Source organism: Melopsittacus undulatus, chromosome 4 (assembly GCF_012275295.1).
Source record: "Melopsittacus undulatus isolate bMelUnd1 chromosome 4, bMelUnd1.mat.Z, whole genome shotgun sequence".
NCBI lineage: Eukaryota > Metazoa > Chordata > Aves > Psittaciformes > Psittaculidae > Melopsittacus > Melopsittacus undulatus.
Genome location: NC_047530.1, coordinates 102,245,087 through 102,265,416, shown reverse-complemented (window position 1 = coordinate 102,265,416; position 20,330 = coordinate 102,245,087). Strand labels below are relative to the sequence as shown.

The 20,330-nt window shown below is 41.0% G+C and overlaps 1 protein-coding gene across 3 annotated transcripts in view; it reads left to right on the top strand.

The window, feature by feature from the left end:
- Positions 1-20,330, top strand: part of GPAM (glycerol-3-phosphate acyltransferase, mitochondrial) — a 48,908-nt gene that overhangs the window by 7,011 nt on the left and 21,567 nt on the right. For 2 of the 3 annotated variants that reach the window (XM_034062159.1, XM_034062161.1), the window contains exons 1-4: positions 11,738-11,793; positions 13,315-13,444; positions 15,406-15,528; positions 18,395-18,468. In XM_034062159.1, the coding sequence (XP_033918050.1) occupies positions 13,343-13,444; positions 15,406-15,528; positions 18,395-18,468 (299 nt within the window). In that variant the 5' untranslated portion in view covers positions 11,738-11,793; positions 13,315-13,342. Of the gene's footprint in view, positions 1-11,737; positions 11,794-13,314; positions 13,445-15,405; positions 15,529-18,394; positions 18,469-20,330 lie in introns of those variants that run through there. The other variant, XM_034062160.1, reaches the window with a different exon arrangement.

Sequence of the window (20,330 nt, the reverse complement as noted above, 5' to 3'; positions counted from 1 at the left end):
AAGCAAAACTGATTACTTTTCATTTTTAACTTGGAATTCAAATATGGGAAAAAGCCTGTTATAAGTTACTTTCCCTTTGTCAACCCCAGAAAACAGAACTAAGCCTTAACCTGGATAATCATGTAAAGAATGTACTTTTTATAGCTGTGATTTGACCCCATTCTTTATGAAGTCTGTTTTCCTACTGGGGCTCTCCCTCCCCCATATTTGTATTCTCATTCAACAAAAGGAAACAGAACTATTCTTCACAAGCAGAAGGATATGACCCTGAGCACAGCCCCACGTACATGTCTTCTAATGGCTCTGCCACTTTGTGCCACTCCCTCAGTTATTCCTCCCACCCTTCCGCTGCCTTTATGGCTGGACCAGCATGATGGTTTTGATGATGACTTATTTTTCATATTGATTGTTTCCCCATCTAGCTCACTGCACACCTCCCAGCTGAAGGGTATATTTTGTCACTAGCGAGTTTTAATCAGAAAAAGCCCAAAGGAATGGTGCATTTTCTTTCTGTTGAGAGAGGAGGGAAAAACATTAGGAAAGGTAAATTAGGATGGGTTGGATTTTCAGGTGATTCTTAAACCTGGTCCTTGGCCTTTGTTGGGTAGGCTTTTCAGTGACTGAATGTATTTAAGTATTTCCAGGTGATTATGTTTGGACAGTTGGAAACCCAAAAACAGGAGTCTCAACAGGGGAAATAAGATGCCTCCTTAGACTGATGGGTTAGAAGTAAAATTGGATGTGTGGATTTTTATCAGGCTGTGTAAAAGGTCAAAACCTAAATTTTCTCTTCTTTCAGCATTCCTGTTCCCCAGAATACAGCGCAATTCTGTGTGTCCCAGTCATAGAGAACTACTGTTTGAATGTATTTGATTCAAACACTTTACCTCTCAAACCATTGTGAATGCCTCAGTCAACGAAGCAGGCAATGCCACATATTAAAAGATAGGCTCTGTGTTTTCTTCCAGCCTTGATGGTGTTTAAAATACCTGAGTGATTTCTAAAGATTTAATGCAGTTAAATTGTGATAAACTATGCATCTTTTAAAAAGTATTTCTGACCACACAGTTATGTCTTGCCATACATGTCAGCCTTTTATAATGGCAGAGGAAAAGAAAGTCTGGTTTGTTATACCAGTAAAAATCTGTAGTCATCCCGATTTCCATTGATGTAAAAGTGACTGTAAGATGTCACATAAAACAGTTTGTAGAGCGCTTCAGCTGCTGCACTATAAAGTATCTAAAAAGGGCTTGGAATGCAACTTCCTCACAAAATAGAATTTATTTATCAAGAAATTGTATCAACTTTGAAAAATATCTCGCAGGTAGTACAATGATAATTGGATATCACTCCTTGAATTTAGAATATATGGGCATGGCTGCTTGAATTGAGACATACCCTGTGACCTAAGTTAAACCCTGAGAATGCCTCAACTAACAGTTACAAGTAAGGGACACCACTAAACTTTGTGCGCAGAGAAATGGAGCATATTCTCCAAATCCTAATAGATCTGAGAAAGCTGCGAGGCCCTGGCAGTTGTGCTCAGACATCACACACTAAGCATGTGAAAAGCGAGTGAAAAATGGGATCACAGCAGGAGAGGGGCCCAAGTAACCGCAGTGCACAAAAGTATCTGTTTGCTAATGACCTGTTTGTTTTAGACCAAAAGTTTATTATTGCAGTCAGTAAAGATATGAGTTGAAGTGCACACAGAGTTTGTGGCAGTCTTGGTCAAAGTTTGTATCAACAGGTTTTGAAGGATAAACAGTTTACAATAAAAAGCCACTTTGTAGCAGACTCTCTATTATGGCAACCAGCAACTGAAATGCAGAGCATCCCCTAAAATGCATTTAACATGAAAAAAAAACCCCAAATGTTTTTTTGTAGGTAGAATTTACTCTCTGGCACTGCTCTGATGATTACTCAAGATCCTGCCTGTGCCATAGATTTCCACCTGTTGGTGGTGTTTGCATTAAGTTGTGTAACTGCTTCTTAATGCCTGTTATGTAAGGATACATAGATTGCAGCTCCATGAGGCATCCTGCACACTACACAACTGATAAAGTGATAATGTAAGCATGGTTTCAAAGATTACTACTCTTTGAATCTTATATTAATTAAAATCCTCCCTACATAAGTCAAATGCTTAATACAGAAGTGTAGACTGGAAGTTCAAATAGGGCTCAGAAAGTAGGTAGCTGTGGTTGTCCTGTAGTCATACAGTATATAGGTTTTGTAATATTCATTGAACATATCAGTGCAATGGTCAGAGTGGGAGTTTTGCCATTGGCTTTTCCCATGCTATGATTTTACCCCAAGGATGTCAGGCTATAACAGCTAAGGCACAATAACATGTAGATAGAAAAGGCATCAGAAGAAGACATAGTCAACATTCACTAGGTCTCTAGGCTTGGTTTTGTTGTGTTCTTGTTTCTTGAGGTTCTCTTTCAATTTTATACTACTTTTATTGGTTTTTCCCTTTTTCTTCTATTTAACCTAATTTTAGTTAGGCTAAGTACGGACGCATACTGAGGAAAGAGAATCTAAGTTTGCCTCAGATGGTATACTAAATGCAAAGTTGAGCCTGGAATAGAAGAAACTCAAAAGAATGGACATGGGGAAAGGAATTTTAGTTCAGCAAAAATGTATTTAAATCTAAATTTAAATCTAAATCAGAAGGATTGTGGGAGAGTTGCAATTTGAAATGTTGTTAGCTTTAAAAACACTTTCTTTTCTTCTCTAACATTAATATAACACCTTTCTAAATTATTAATTTCAACTCCCCTAACAAACCCCAAAAGGTAGATTTAAGGCATATCTTTACTGGAGTGCTCATCAACATATATTTTCTGGTATGGTCCTCTGAAAATGCATACCTTGCTTCATATGGAGCCTTTTCAATTCTGAGTATCACCTGACTACAAGAACATGAAACATGGCACATCTGCGGTCGTGGTCAGGAAACATCCTACACAGGTTTTGCAGAGGAATAGAAAAGGGAGCAGAGAGAGTGGATCATGCTACTGATCACGAAGTTGCAAAATGGCATTTGGACTCTTTGATCATGCACTGTTCTGCTTCCAAGTTTTGCAAGTATAGAGATATGGACGACTTTTTCTCCAGATCTGCCTGACCCATATTTTAGGAGACTAAACACCACCTAATAATAAATTATGTTTCAAAATGTGTTCGCTCTCACCTTGAGGGCTGGTCAGAAAAAGATAACCTATCTATGCTAGTGCTGGAATAATAGTTAAAATATAGTAACTATGACATTTTTAGCAACAAGTGCTCCTAGTGTAAACAAACTGAAATTTTGCTCCATGTTTCATCATACTAGGATTACCAATGGTACCTCTTGGCTTATAGGTACTAATGGTCTATCAGAGATACTGAAACTGAATAACAAATGGCCAAAAAATAAGGATGATCCTGTGATGTAGTTGGATTTCAGGCTGATATTTACGCCATAATACTCTTGAAAAGCTGTTCCAGAATTTACGTCTTAACTGCACAGGAGCCTTATCTGATTTCCAGTTTGGCCAGTGCTTCTCAAGTGCTATTTTCTTTTTATTCATTAACTTAATTAGCACATCTTAAACTTGCTTCATAAGAAATATTCAATATCCCCCAAAACATATCTGAGAAATGTCACAGGTGAAAATACACAGAAAGTTCTTTTATGAAAAAAGCTGGTGGGGAAACACCTCTTAGTCTGAGTGGTGAAGCTCAGCTCAGTCTTGGAGGCAGTGCAGGAGCACAGCTAGAAAATGAGGAGGAAGACTCCAAGGCAAATGCATGCCCAGTACATTCTGACCACTAAAGGAGATTTCTGAATGCACATTCAAAGTTCACTGGCCTAATCAGTACTTTTTATATTTCATAAAACCAGACCGGTGTGGTAAATCCATAACATTAAAAATTAAAAAGTCAATCATAAGATACAGAACTGGTATCTACAGTTTACTGGCTTTTTTTCTTCCAGTTCCTCAGAAGAAATAAATCACTGTTGCTTCAGGAAGCTCCTCATCTTGCCTTTCAATCTGAACTCTATGACACATTGTACGAATTTTGTTTTACCTGAACTCCTGTGGCACTTTCAATACATCATGCTGATCGATAGGTGCTCAAATGCACCCATTTTTTTATGCTGGATGAAATGGGGTTTTTGTGTAACTTTGTGTTACACTGGCATCTTAAAGGCAAAAGCTGATAGAAGCTTCTCTTGTACCTCAGGTTAAGCTGATTAGGTCCTAATGAAAGGTATCAATCATTTCTCTTCCCCAAAGGACCTCGCTCAAAACACCTCTGTCCTGCAGCCGAGGGTATTTTGCTGCAAGAGGCTGTGTAGCCTAATCTCTTGCTTCAGTTCAAACAAGAACCCTACAGAAATCACTGTTGCTTTGCCCCTCCTACAGAGAGAAGGAAAGGTGAAAGTGCAGCAAGAATAAACAAGGCATGTATGATCCTGTGTTATCCTAAGTCTGAAAAAGCTGTGGAGTGATTCAGTCCTAACCCACGAACAGCTTTATGAAACCAGCCTGCCATGCTATGACCCGTCCAATTTTCCTGAAGCTATGGTTTGTCATGTGTGAAATACCAAGCTAGTAATATGCACTGTTCTTTTATAGATGGTAAAGGCCAGGGTTGCAAAAACATAATCTCTTAGCAACAGATTATATCCTTTTCAAGATCTCTGCCATTCCAGGTGACTATCTTGGAATAGCTAAGCAATTTAATAGTTTTGGATATACACATAAAAAGATTTCTGCTCTCACAAAGGTATAAGGTGCTTGGGAAAGTATTAGGTTATGCTTCAACCAGTAAAAAAACCCAGCCATAAGGAGGGTTTTATCATGTTATGAAATTACTATCTGTTATTTAGTAACTGAAAAAGTATGCTTTTGCCGGGTCAATTTGTATCATTTTGATCATTGATAGATGGTGAAATCTAGCACTGCAATACAATAGTTGGCTGGGTCTTAGATCCTAAATAGGATCCTAAATAAGGAGATATTTTTCTACAGTTTCCAAACCCAGGAGACACATGAGTGGGGAAAAAAAATGCTTTTGTTTGGGAAACATTGTGGGAAAATTACTCAGCATGACTTGAATGTCAGAACTGAAATGTAACAACTGGTGTAGCCAGATCAGTGCGAAGAGAAGGCCAAAGACAAAACCCCTCTTTTTATCAGGGTTCTCAGCTAATTTTGTAGTACTGAAATGAAATTTATAGTTTTCTTTCTGTTGACTGTGCTCAGAGATAAAATTTCAGTTACTTAAAATTAATTATATATATCTATGATAAACTAAAGCCTGGAGACCTTGTATGTTTTAGGGAGACTGACTTATCAAAACAGAAAAAGGTATTTAGGCATCTATGGGAAATTTTAGTTCCTGCTTGCTCTTTGCAGCGACCAGCTCAGTGAATCCATTTTGTTTGCTTGGGTAAATTAAGGGGCAGGGTGTGTTGCCCTTTGCACATGGCTCTCTGTTCATCTGCAGAAGAGAGAATCAAATAAGAGACTGGAAAATATTGATGTTGTAAAGCTTTCATTGCAATATATGGAGGCCTGCATCAGGATCATTGTATCAGGTCAGAACAGTTAAGACACTCTCATAACCCACCCAAGGTGTTTGCAAATATGTTCCCAGAGGTCTGAGAAATTTTCCCAACCAACAAGTCCTAGATTAGTCTGGAGAACAGAAGGCTCATAGGGGACCTTATTGCTCTCTACAACTGCCTGATAGGATGACGGAGCCAGGAGGGGGCTGATTTCTGCTCTCAAGGAACAAGGGATGGGGCAAGAGGAAATGGCCTCAAATTGCATCAGGGGAGGTTTAGATGGAGATGAGGAACAATTCCTTCCCCAGAGGGTGCTCAGGCATTGGAACAGGCTGCCCAGGGCAGGGCTGGAGTCACTGTCCCTGAAGTGTTCACACACCATGTGGATGAGGCCCTCAGTGACATGAGTTAGTGGTGGCCTTGCCAGTGCTGGGGTAGGGGTTGGACTGGATGATCTTGAAGGTCTTTTCCAACCTGGTTGATTCTATGTTCCATGTCAGAGGCATTATGACTCTTCCAGTGGCTCATACAGCAGCACCTTGATTAAGGTCCCCAGTACCTGAAAATGAGAGGAGAAGTGGGGTATCATGCGATCCAACACTTGGGTTATATAATCTGTTGCAAAGACTCTTGTGCACTGGTGGTTGAAAGAGCTGCCTGTGATCTCAACTTCCATCACCTACAGTGTTTTAAATTATAACATATGACAAGTCCTTCTAAAGCCAGTAACTGCACAATAGAACAAATCCAAGCAGTGAAAACCACCTCCTTTTGAGATCCTGATGAAAGACTTGCCTAGCATCTTATAATTATTAGGGGCGTGCTATTCTAGAACAATTTGCAGTCTCTCAAGGATGAGTCACAGATTTTTTTAATGAGATGCTGTTTTTTTTTCAAAATGGTCTATATTGCCCTCAGCTTTCAGGTTTCTTTATTCCTTTATTCATTGGCTGTTTGTTTGGAGGGATAGCAAGCAGCTCTGCATTCCTGGAGAGAGGATAAGATGAGAAGAAACTCTTCCGTCTGTCTTCTGCAGGGAAGTTGGCAACAAGTAGTGGCCCATTGGGCTTGACATAAAATAAAGTCATTAGTGAAACTTGAAATACCTGCAAATAGAAACCTAGATTTATCCTATGTATAACCAGAGTCCCACACACATACTGATATTTAACAATTTACAAGTGGCTAATACCTTTGGGGTATTCAAGAGTATTTAGGGCCTATATATAGTAATTAGTTGTTTCATTTGTGCTATTTTTTAGATAAAATCAACTCTCAGCTAAAATGTCAGCTTCGCAAATACCCTCAGCAAACAAAGGAGAGAACAGAAATAACTGCCCTTACAAAATGTACCCCCTATTCACAGCAGGCATGGGGAAGTTTGCATTGTTACGGCAGATAATTGCTCAAGGTCTGAGTATGGGAGAATCTTGTTCCAGATTCTGCCATTCATTAACCCTAGATTAAAAATGTTGGCAAATTCCTTTTGACAGTGAAGATTTCCTGGTTTGTATATAATATAGATATGTGTGTAATTGCTTGATAGACAAATGGGGCTAAGAGTGCAAGTGTAAAAGTTAATTTTACTGGTTTTGTCCCAGTTTTGTTCTGTTAGAACAAAAGCCTGTTTTGTACTAATGGACCAAGTTCAAGAGTAAAGCTAGGAGCAGCTTGGGCTGAAATATCCTTATCTTTCCAAAGTTACAGTAACAAATATGATATTTGAACGAGAAGAAATTACAGAAACACAATGTACTACATTACATAGGAGAGAGTCAATGTACTCTTAATGAGTTCTGCATCTGCTCTCAAGATAAAGAAGATGAAATAGAAGAAATCATTTGTCTTGAAAGGAGATAAAAACTATACCCAAACCATTTCTATGTACAATCTTATCAGTCCATTTCATGGCCACTTGCCATTCTGAGATGCTCTTAATATATTGTATACCAAAGGCAATGCTGCTGACATCGAGTTCTGCAATGGCCAAATTGCATATTTATTATTGTTCATAGTCATGTGAGGTCAAGTTCGGTCATGGCACACAAAGAACCTCTGTCTGGATCTTTACTCCCTCCTCACATCGTTTTCGGTTTCTAACTTTTGTAGCACTCCCAGAGCTGAAAGTTTCTTTTTCAAGAGGATGCTGTGTACTCTTTTGTAAACATGTCTCCGTTACTGCAAGTGACATCATGGGAATCGCTGGGAATGAGCTGAGAGCACAGACCCAGGCTAGAAGCAATATAAAAAGAAGTTCCCCTGGTCCTTTCTCCCTCCTCCTCCCCACAGCATTGTCTAGCAAACAGGTACTTTGTTGAACTCTGCTGGAAGCTTCATGAGGAATTTAAACATAGGAAGGACTAATCATTATTTAAAAGAAGAGTCCTGCCAGCTCTTTCTCATCCGTAGGCTGCTATGCACAATGTGGTCAGCAGCTTATTCACACAAAGCCAGGGTTCTGCTGATTTGCCATCATATGCAAATTACCCCTCTGGACTCATTGGCATGGTAAACACCTCAGTTTAAGAAGTTTAAAAAGACGGATTGCAAAACTTAGGCATGCTCCCACTCCTACTGAGGTCAGTGGCAAGCCTCCCATGCACTTCAATGGCAGCAGGACAGAGTCTCTCTTTACTAGAAGCGAGACCCAGCCGTATTAGAACTTTTTTGGAGCACACACAGCTCTGAAAGGCTGTTCCCCTACGGCATTCCAAACTTTTTCCCATTTGCTTGATTCCATGGCAACACAACATCACCACCAAGCTCTCAGTACTGAAACGAGATTTTACTCCTGAGGATTTGCACTAGTGTGTCCTGTAAACAGATTTGAGCTGCAACTGCCATTGGAGTAACTCTGTGTCCTTTTCAAGTGAGTGCCAAAATTATCTGTGGATTTATTTTACAACCAGCCAAGAATTTTCTAAGGTTAGAAAAAAGCTGCTCTACAATCATACCAGAAACAACTTTTTATTACTCAGAATCACTATGTTTGTGTAAAACACCGTATCTATTTGCTGTTCTTTTCAAAACAGTCTAGAGAATAGCCTAAGCAGTTTGCGCATAAAATCTACTAAAATCAGACTCCGGAGACCGCATAAAATGATGATAAAACCACTGAGGCTTTTCTTCTGTTTTCTGTATTTCTTATATCACAGAAATAACTGGTTTGTAACCTGAAAAATAGAACAGTATAAAAGCATGTGAGGCAAAAAAATCTATATTAGATTTTGAATGTGCTACAGTTCATCTCTCATAGAGGGAAGCAAAGCAGACAAGCTTGCTTTACACTTGGTGGCTGCAAGTTTTCTCTGAGTTACATTATAGCATTCCGCAACTGACTGCACTACTACTTGGTTCCCTACTTTTATGTGTGAAAGGGGAAAAAAATCAAAGTGATTCCATACTTAGAGAAGGTAAAGTTGTGTGTTAAGCAATATCAGTTGTCCTTTATAATGTAAAGTAGCTACTAAGAAGTTCCCAATTAACAATACAAATACAGTGGAGCAAATAAAATTATTAGGCAACACTAATAAGAATTTTAATTGCCCTGTGTTTCATTCATTTTCTCAGACAACAGATGTAACTGTTCATTACCATCTCTGTTATATTCAGTTTTCATGTAATCCAGTTGTTGAATCTTCTCCTCCAATGTGATTTCTGAGATAATTCTGCTGCTTTAGTCAACAACTCTGGTTTCCCTATTGCACACAGTCTTACACAGCCAGACCCATCCTGGAAGTAATCATAGAATCATAGAATGGTTTGGGTTGGAAGAGACCTTAAGTAGACCCAGATCTAGTTCCCACCCCCTGCTATGGGCAGGGACACCTTCCACTAGAACAGGTTGCTCCAAGTCCCTGTGTCCAACCTGGCCTTGAACACTGCCAGGGATGGGGCAGCCACAGCTTCTCTGGGCACCCTGTGCCAGTGCCTCAGCACCCTCACAGGGAAAAAATTATTCCTAATATCTTGTCTAAATCCACCCTCTTTCAGCTTTAAAGCCATTACCCCTTGACTTATCCCCACATGTCCTTATAAAAAGTCCCTCTTTGGGTTTCTTGCACCCCCTTTAGGCACTAGAAGCTGCTCCAAGGTCTCCCTGGAACCTTCTCTTCTCCAGGCTGAACAAGCCCAACTCCCTCAGCCTGTCTCCATAGGAAAGGGGCTCCAGCCCTTTGATCATCTTTGTAGCCCTTCTCTGGACATGCTCTAACACGTCTATATCCTTCATATGTTTGCAATGACCAGAATGGGGGCTGCAGCATTATACTGGGACTTTGACTACTGTGATCTGCTCTTTATGCAAAGAGTTATGAAAATACATGCTGTAACACTGGATTTCACTTTTCTGAATGGAGTTCAGGGTTTCTCCTTCTGATGCTTCCAATGCACCTAGGACAAAATCCATGCAATCCTGAATGCGGGATGTGGCCCTGCTGACTGGCTGGACCACAGGACTGGAGATCAGACATCTCTGGCTTCAACAACTCCACCAAGCCAAAGAGATGCTCATTATGCTAGTGGAGCAGAGATAAGGATGCAATAACTCAGATCACACTGCATGGCAGCACTGTGCCTCTGATGGTATTTTCTTTCCATATGGATGGCCTGCTGGGCTGGGCTCTGGTTAGTGAAGAAGTTACAAATCCACTTAGCTGCAGTAGACCCAGATGAAAGCAGAATCTGCTCCCTCTTTCCCAGCTGACCTTCAGGAATTCAGTTCCACAAAAAATTGATATAAAGTCAAAAGCTTTGTTATAAAGCCGGACAGTTATGGCCTTCAAGAGGCTAGAGATTCTATGTTGCATCTCAAAACTACAACTCGAAAGGTTGTTTGGCACTATTTAAACCAACTCTCCTTCACTAGAACTGCTCATCAAATTTGAAATTCCTGGACCAGATTATAAGAAAACTGTGAGAAAACCTATAGTATGTGCTGTAAGAAATACAATTAGAGGTTGTCCTTTATACAGAATGTGATGCCATAAAAAATGGTGCTTTGCTACACATAAATGCTTTACTGTGTATTATGCAGAAATACAAATGTTTTAAGTTGTACATCTCACTACTGTATTTTATCTCAAAAGTCTTACATTCCATAGTCCACCCTACAACACAGAAGAGTATCTTGTCTTGCTAAAGGAGGAAAATCCAGATTCAAAACCTCTTCAGACCCATGAACTGCAGAATGCAGCTTGTGAAGTATCAGGTCTAGTATCTGTGTGATATTCCCTGGGAGGCACTCCGTTGTGGGAGGCACTCCATTGTGGGAAGCAGGGCAACTCACACATGCATGCAACAATCTGGGGTTTGTCCCTCACATCCTATATACTTTGCGTGTGAAAAGTGTTTGTAATTCCTACAGAACAATTCTTGTTTGCAATAAATTCAGAAGAACATCTAGAAGTGAGGCCTCTAAGAGAATACCTCCTTGGGTTGCTTAAATGACTGGAATATTTGGATTACCATAAAACGATGTCTTGTATTTTGTCACTTTATTCCTGTGTTGTGCTGTTTAGCACAACCATGAAGACTCAGACATTCAAAGAATGGAGGTGCTCACCCTCCATAGGTCTGTAAGTCAAGCCACGGAAAAACTATCTTTAACTAGCCCAAGTCTGCCAAAGCCAAAACCCCCTCTCGGCCCATGTTTGCTTATCTGCAGCAATCTCAATCAACATTTGCACTCAGTAAAAGGCAAACTGGCACCGCTGCAAGGCCAGGTGGGCAGATCGATGCCTGTCCCGAACCTTCTCCCACTGCTCTCATTTCAACACCACTTGCAGCCCAGAGCCGCTACGAGCCCGTATAAACACGATTTTATCATCCCTTTCCCAGCGTTTTTCCCTGTCGGCAGCTCTGATCTGAGGGCAGAACAGGAGGAGCGGGTGAGGAGGCGGTCTGGCAGCGAGACGGCGGCCGAACGCTGCTCATGCCCCTATGCGGGCCGTTCACTCCGGTCAACGAGGGGTACGGCGGCTCACAGCGGGGCCCGCACGATGGCGACGGCCGCCCAGGAAGTCGCGTCAGGCCCGGCGCCGCCGGCTGAACGCGGCCGCGGTGCCGGCGGCAGCCGCCGCTGGAGCGGGAGCCGGAACAGGGTGCGGAGGTGCCGCCCCCGGCACCGGGGCGGGGCGAGGGGCAGCAGCGGGGCGGGCCGGGGCGGGCCGCGGCCAGCAGCCGCCGGCAGAGCGTGGAGCCGAGCTCCGGGACAGGCCGGCCGGCTGGTGAGTGTGCGGGAGCCTCGGTCGGGAGCTTACGGGGCCGGTCCTTTGGCAGCTCCGCACCCCGCTGTGTTCTGCTTTATATCAGCTCTCGGGAGCGTGTGGGGTCGTGGAGCGTGGTTGCCGGCCCGCAGGATGGCATTCCGCGGTGCGGCGGCTGTGTGAGCCAGGGGCTTGGGAGGGGGATTTTGCTTGAGGTGGGTATGGGGCTGCTCCTGCTCAAACAGGCTTTTAACGGCGTGGGTTTTGAAGTTCATCTTTTGTGTGTTGCCGGTGCAGCCAAGGTCACCTTGAGCACAAGAAGGACGCATTTCGTTTTCATTGTGAGCTTTCTTTTATGTGTTTATTGGGTGGTTTAGATATCGATTTGCTCGAGCACTGGTAAAGTATTGAGTATTGGGCAAATTGAGTGTGAGAGCCAGCAAAGAAAGAAAGATGACTTACGTACTTGGGCTGTGCAAAGATAAGTACGTGTGTGGATGCGATAGATCCAGTTTGTATGGGAAGCTCTGAACGGGGAGGGGGTTTCTCGCAGGAGGGGTTTGTGCCTGCTGGGGAGGATGGTGAGAAAGACAAAGCGTTGCACTGAAGTTTTAGGCCTTGCTCTTAATGATGTTCATGTGCAGGGTGCGAGCAGTCTCCCTCCTTGTGGCTCATAGCTTGGCTGTGCAGTTTCTTTGCGGCGGCAGATGGAAGAAGGCTGTATTGCCACTTCAGTTTCTCTAGATGGAAATGCTGGGGTTCCTGCTTGGAGCAGTTGGATGTGCAGTCTTGCAGATCAACCATACAGCAATAAGTTGTTTTGCTGTGTTTGGCCTACTTTTTACTTTGTACAAGTGAGAATTACTTTGCTGTGCTTATTATGTGAACTATAAAACTTCCACTTTATATAGTGCAAGTTTGGACTTTGCTACTGCTTTTTAATCCCACAAGCCTGTCATGACACCTGTGTCAGCCGCACGTTTGGATTTAGGGCTGTGCTTTTGTACACAGCACTCCATTTTCCCAGTGGTTTGCAAACTGGTTTGACTACAGCTGGATCAGACACATAAAATATACTGTGCGATAGGACTGGGAGAGAGCCTTAATGAAATTGCTTTTGTAAATAATGGGTGTCCTTGAGAAGCAGATGATGAAAGTGAGGTCATGGTGCAAGAGAATAGTAAACTTTGGAAAGTGTTTGAAATGTGTATGGTTGTGGTAGAATGGTTTAAAATAGGCAGTGAGGAACAGTGGAAAGTGCAAAGGGACAGCACTAAGATGTAATGAATGGGAAGAAGAGCAGGGAGAGATGAACGTGTAATAGTTGTTTGGTGTGCAGTGTTTATGGAAATTGAAAGTGCTGGATTTTTTTTATCATTAAAATCATGCTGATTGCTGCCTGCAGTGAAACTTCTTCAGAACCTGACTTCTACTGAAGGGTGCAAAAATTTCAGGTTGCTAATCTGTTGCTAGATACCCATCACTGAAATTATACGTGTGTATGTGTGTGTATACATATGTATGTATGTTATTGTTTTGCAGCTCTGATCTTCAGTTCAGCTCCTGTGTCATGGATGAAACTGCTTTGTCCCTTGGAACAATAGATGTTTCCTATTTATCCACCTCAGCAGAATGCAGTATCAGTAGATGTAAGCATTCCAGTGAAGAATGGGTAAGTGAAAATATATTTATCTTATTTTTTTTGTTAGAGTCAGAGGTGGACTTTCTTATGGCTATGAAGAATGAAGCTGAGGCACCAGCTCTCTCATGCATGAGATAGTTTGGTTTTAATTTAACTTCAGATGTAAGGAGGAGCCCAAGTTGAGGGCAGTGCTACAGAACAGTGTTGCTAGAAAAGAAAAACCTCATCAAATTCTTTTGATAGTCTTACAGTCTTATGGTGTGATATTACTAATAATTTTATATAGCAGTAAGTGTGCAGAATCCCACTGTGGTGTAGAGTGAGATGAAGTGGAAAGCTTGTTGCTGTTCTGAAGCATGTAGTTTGAAATGCACAAGCGAAGTGTGAAACTAAAGATGCATGCTTGTGTAGCCATTGTAGCTGGAGCTTTTTGTGCAGTACGAGAGGCAAAGAAAATTTGGTGGCTATAAATAAGGAGCCTATTAAAAGTCTGTGTCCTCTGTGGAGTGAGTCTTGGGATTTGAAGGAGGCAAAGGGGTCAGTGAGCAGAGATGGCTGGGTGGAGCAGAAAGAGCCCATGGGGACTGCGCTGGTCCTGGTTGGTTTAGAAGCAGAGGTCTGGAAGCATTAGACATGTTCTGGAGAGGGGGAGTTTGAAGTTGATACAGAAGAGTTGGACACATGCTCAGAGTTGAAGGAAAGGACAGATGTCCTGGCAGCTGGGTTTTCTGTCTAGCTAGATGCAAGTTACATTGGACAACAAGTTGCGCTAACCAGGGGATCCATGGGAGAGTGAGGTAAAGGCAGGCGAGACACAAGAGATAGAAAGGAGGTTTTGTAAGACATTTCTGATGAGTTCAGTCAGGGCTTGGGGGCAAGTAGAAGGAAGACAATATTGTTGGAAAGTTGATTAACTTTGGAATTAGCATTGCAGAAGGTAATAGAGAAGGAATTAAGTCAGGTTTAGCATCTTTATGCTTCTTTATTTCAGATGGAAAACTTAGCCTTGTAATACTGGCCAGTTCATACTGGCCAAATATGATACATGCACATTTTGGTTTTTAGGCATCTTCAGTGTTGGCTTTTGACTTTTTGGTTGTTTCTCACTGGTCTGGCTTTCTAACTGAGTAAGTGATTATCTGTATTTGTGCTTTCCAGCCCTTATGCTGGTTTAAGGTATTGGTTCTGCCCTGCTTTTCTTCCACTTAAGTGTGCTATTTTAAACAACATTTTGATTTGGTTTGTTTCTGTAATTTTCCTTTTACTAAAATCTTGACAGTAGATGGTTCAGAAAATGGCAATCCAGTGCTCATTCTCAGGCAAGCAATAATTCAGTAGACTTCTATGGGAACAGTTAATGTCTTTGTAAAAATTGTAGTCAAGTGTATTTTCTTTATGTCCTCGCATAGAGAATGTGTTCTGTGAATGCAGTTGCTGTGGATTTTTTTGTTCTGTAATCTTTAGAAAGACAGTGTAACACTGGAAAAGGCACAGTAGTTCCTCTTTCATATCACTTTGCATGGAACTGCTTGAAAAATAGCCTGCAGAGTCAATGGAGTTAATGTTTTGCATACATCCAGCCTTCCTGCAGTTCCACAGGGTGATGTCCAGTAAAGCTTAACATATATTGTTCACATTATAAGCAGCATTACACTATTGAAAGTGTAATTTACTGCTAACTTCTTCCACTTTCTCAGCTGCCAGTTTCCTTGCAGTTTCTTATTAGGGTTGTTATTTATTTTAAACCTTTGTGTGTCAGCAAATACTGCAATGCTTAAGTTTACAACAGTACAATGCTGATTTTGCTTTTATTTTGTAAAATTACATCATCTGGAGATAGTATAATTTATTTTAGAAAAATCTTGGAAAAATTTGTCTTAGCTTTATGTGATTGGGGGGGTAATTACTTTTTTGTTTCTCACTCCAGTTTTTCACATGCTCAGTAAAATATGTATTTCTGGCTATTTACACAGCACTCTTTTGTCCTGCAGGGAGAGTGTAACTCTAGGCCCACTCTCTTCCGATCTGCTACTTTAAAATGGAAAGAGACACTATTGGGCAGAAAAAGGCCTTTTGTGGGACGATGTTGCTACGTCTGCACTCCCCAAAGCCGGGTAAGAAGATTATGGAATGGATTATGTTTGACAACGTGTAACTGCAGCATGATGAAGTTTCAGTAGTTTTCTTAATTTCAGAATTAAGGTCACAATGTTTTTGCTTCATAAAGGAATATAGTTTTTCACCTTTGTGGTTATATTTGTTTGTCACAGAATTAATGGGTGATGCAGACCTGTTGTGATGCTTTGTCTCCTACTTTTTAGTGCAGACTTACTCCTTGCACAAAACTCTCAATCTCTCCAAATTCAGCGCTAGGAAATTGTATAGGAAAAAATTATCTGCTCTGCTAGATTAATAATGGAAATTTGGTGCATATGAAAGTATTAAGCCTTACTTTTAGGACACTTAATTCCCTATTATCAGAAAAAATACAGTTTTGAAAGTAAGCCATGTGTTTCCCTTCAAATTTGAAGACATCAATTCTGTACTTGAGAAGACAGGCAGATTTTCCACATCTAGCTGATTCCTGGCTTCTCTGCCAGCCTGTAAACAAGGAGCACCAGTTACAATAGTGGGGATATTTGTCTGCTGGAAGCAGTGTCAAGATGGTGGCTCCAGAGAGGTTGTGCAACCTGATTTAAAATGTGAACTTTATTGAACTGCAGTGGTCAGCTTTCCATAAGCTGAAGATGCAGAATGCTGATAAATGGCATAATGCAATTTGCAGTCAGTTCATCATGTAGCTTGACTTACGTGTACTCTCTGGGCTTTAAATTGCACTCAATTGTACCTGCACTGAGCTCCATGATTGTTTGGGCTGGAATAGAGTGAAAATTTCCTTTTGTTTCTTTGACCAAGGAAAAGTTGTTACTTCACTCTATTCCTATGCCAGAACAGAAAATTGCAGCAATGAGATAGAAATGTGGGCTGGAAATCCAAATGTGCTGTGAAGGCTAGGTATGGTAAAGGCAACAAGGCAAGCAGTTAGATAAACTGAGACTACTTCTAACAGACACTTGAGTGTTTTGCCTCATACAAAGATGTGTAAGAATCCTCAGCTTAAGGCTTTATACATTCTTTATACATTTAGTTATCAATTAGTAATTAGGCTGTTTCTCTCAATTTGGGACTCATGCTTTAAAAATAAAAATCTTGTTCTGTATTTTGTACATTTAGTAAGAAACTAATTAACTACCCTGAGATCTCACTTAAGAAAGGGGCATGACCTGATTAAGCCCTTTATTGCATTATGTCACAATGCAGCAGACAGCAACAAACCAGATCCTTTCATTAACCTCCAGATACTTCATTCGTTTTTCTTTTGAGCTGCCTGTTTTGTTAGTTCTCTTAAGGAAAAGGGATGGATGAGTGAGACAAATTTACCTAAGTGCATTGGCCAAGCTAACAGTTTGCTGACGCTGGAAGTGGGAAGTCTAGCTTCTCCTCCTTGTTTTCTTTCCTGCTGTCCTGGGGGCCGATCAAGTTCACCATCCGAGCAGAAAACTGCCTGCTTTATTTATTCATTTAGTCTGGCTGTCTAAGTTTTCTGCCTTGCCTGAATGAAGCTGGCTCGTTAAGTGGTGTGATGAATGCTAGAGGTGGTATAATTTAAGAAGTGAGAGAAAGTGTTCAGTGGGAAAGGGTATGATGTGGCGTTGGGAGCTGGGCTTCTTCCTCACAGCAGCATGGACATGCTTTATCGGCTCGCTTGGTCTCCTGGAACCACATTCTCTGCTTGATACAGGTCAGGAAGGAGTTAAATAAGGAAAAGACAAAGTGTGACCTTACAGCTAGGGGATGAATTTCACAGAGCAAGATTGTAGCCTAATAGAGCACTGATCTGGACTGGGGCATTGAGTGATAATTAACTTTGTTGCTGACTTTCTGTGAGACCAAGAAAAAGTCATTTCACTTCTTTTTGCCAGAACATCTCAAGCTTTAAAATCCACAAAATATTACCAGTGAATATTCAAGGAAATTAGTATTACCTTGAAGTTGTGGCAAATGGCGTATCCTAAAAAAAAATACAAACAAATGAGACTCTTCCCTGACTCCCATTGCAGCATTGGTCATGAGGCTGTTCTGCAGCTCTGCTGTAGCTGGTGACCATCTGTGTCCTTCGCTGCCCTGTTTTTGTCTTCCTTGACATGCACATGCCCAGTGATTTTAGCTGTAATTCACTGTTGGCATGGTACCAGTTTTATAATTAGATATTATTTGGGCAGAAGGAAGCTAGCCTCTCAGTCAAGGTACTTGGAATATGGAGGATTAAAATTTAGGTCTTCCTGCCAGGAAATACTTGTTTATCCAAAGTGGAACTGCTCCTAAACTCATCCCAGAACAGTTAATAGGCTGGCATGTAGTGTCTGTACCAGGGATGTAGAAGGCTGGGTTGAGTCTGTTCTTCAGGCAGAGCAGGAGTGTTGAGATTTGCCACTTTAACCATGGATGGATATCCTGACCCTTGGTTGCCATTGTGTGATGCCTGATCTGCTGGCAAACTGGATGTCACAGACATAGCATCAGAGGTTGTGACTATACTAATGCTGAATGTGGCTTAATGAAGTTCTGTCTCAAAGGTGGGCTCTGTATTATGACAAGTCCTGGTTTATATTACATCAGAACATGATAAAACATTCTGGCTTGAAAAATGCAATCAAAACAACCATTTCTATATCAGTAAAGCCTAGAGAATGCTTTAAAAATATTGGAGTGGGAATAGTGACTTTATGAATTTAATTTTCATTTCAGAACAGCTTGTATGTACTTAATATGCAAATTCAGCACTTCTCTGCTTTGGCTTTTGTTTATATTAGAGCTGAAAAACTTAGGATTATCTAAAATGTTATGATGAATATAAAGACACAACTTCTTATGTAATGAAATAGTCCACTAACCTTTTCTTTCTCCCTGGTTTTACAGGATAACTTCTTCAATGCTAGTATTCCTTCTTTGGGTCTGCGTAATGTCATATATATCAATGAAACACATACAAGGTAATGTAGCAAGTCTGTCTTTTGCTTTCAAAATTCAGTGTGTTCTGATCTTAGGACAGGGAAATCTCTAGGATAGCATGGACTCAGTGAGTGTATGTTGCTGTCCTAAAATGCAGGAATTGGTGCTGACTTCAGGAAAGTAATGTACTTGTGGAATCTGGCTGTATTTGGGAGCTGGGCAAAGTCCTTTGGTGTTATAGGCAAGGAATGTAAGGGTCAAACCTGTTTCACAAAAACCAAAGCATGTTTAAATCCTTTCTCCTTAGTGCAAACGCAGCATCCATAGCATAATGCTGAGACAAGCTGTTTTATTCCCATGCTTCAAAATTACTTCAGGCTGCATTTTCATTTACTGAGCAGATCTGGCTCACAATTTAGGTGTTGACTGTTATCACTAATGACAATTAAATCTGAGCATGGCTTGCTAGACTGTCTCTCCTGTGCCTCCGTGGCAGAGTGCAACTGCTGAAGGATGGTGTAGATGACCTAAAACTGATGATGTATCTTTGCGCTATTGGAAATATGTCTTGTGTTCTTGGACGAAGATACTGAAAATACACAAAAATCTATTCTGTTCTATGGCAAGTTAATAATGCTTGCTAAGGTTTTTACAGTCATCATTAGCGTAAGCAGATCCTGCAGTGTGTGTTGTAGAGTCAGAGCAAACAAAGAGAGGCCAGCAGCCCAAAAGAAATGAGCCAAAGTCTCTGAGTGGAAGAAAGGCAACATTGTGCTGTGCTTGAGAGGGAGGAAGCTAATGTTAGAGGCTGTTCTTTCTTCAATGTGATTTAATGATGTCTTTTTAAGAGTGGACCTTGTGGTTTAGAATACAGAAAATTAAGAGAAATAATATTAACCTTTTTTAATTAGTTTCAAAAGTCTAACGCTTGAATGGTTTTAAATGGTCAGAGTTATTTAAATTAGGAATATAAAGGCAACAAAATATGGGTTAATGAATTACTCTGAAATAAAATGCCTTTAGCTCAGGATGTCATTATACTATGAAAATTGGCAGTTTTAATGAAGTTCTGAAGTCTGATGGGGTTACTTAGTCACAGTTTCTTGTCCTTGGAAAGCAAGAGGGATTCTCTTTAACTCCTAGTGTACTGTATCTGCATTGAGACATTAACACAGCCTTTTTCTGAGGTGTTAAAATGTCAGTTTTATAACACGTCTTGACTAGATCTATTCTGTGTGGTTTTTGTCTTCTATCATTGCTAAATTATTAGAAAACAGATTTTTCTAATTGTACTATGTAGTAGCTAGGCTGTAAAATGAATATAGAAGCCTTTTTACCTTGACAGATCCCTGCAGGAGGTGTATGCTATTGTGATATGTTCATAGTTACCAAAATTGTTGTCAGAGAGAAACATCCTTAACTTTGCTTTTTAGAAAAATCAATAAGACTCTCAGACTCTGATGAGAAGGGGAAAATGGAAAAGCAATTAAAGCAGAGCCACCAGTCTACTTCCCTGGCAACATGAATAGCAAAGTTCTTTGTCCTTCGAGGTGGTCTGAGTATTTGTATAACAGTTAAGTGTCAGACTGCTGATGACTTGTGCATGTGCACTCATGTTAATTATAGCACGAGTGGCCTGTTCACTCAGGTGGTTTGCCCTTTTGCAGTGTAAACGTTCCTTCTCATCTTTCCTAGCTGGTTTTAACCCATGTATAAATTTACTGAAATGTCACAGGGAGGTTTAACAACCAAGATCGGTAACTTGGGTGACAACAAGGAGCGAGATCTTGGCAGCACTCCAGCATGGAAACCAACATGAGTATTGCCATCCATGGTTTGGTTTGAGGTAGTCGCTGGAGCATCAGCATTGCAACAGCAGCCATCAGGACAGGGTTTTGCATGA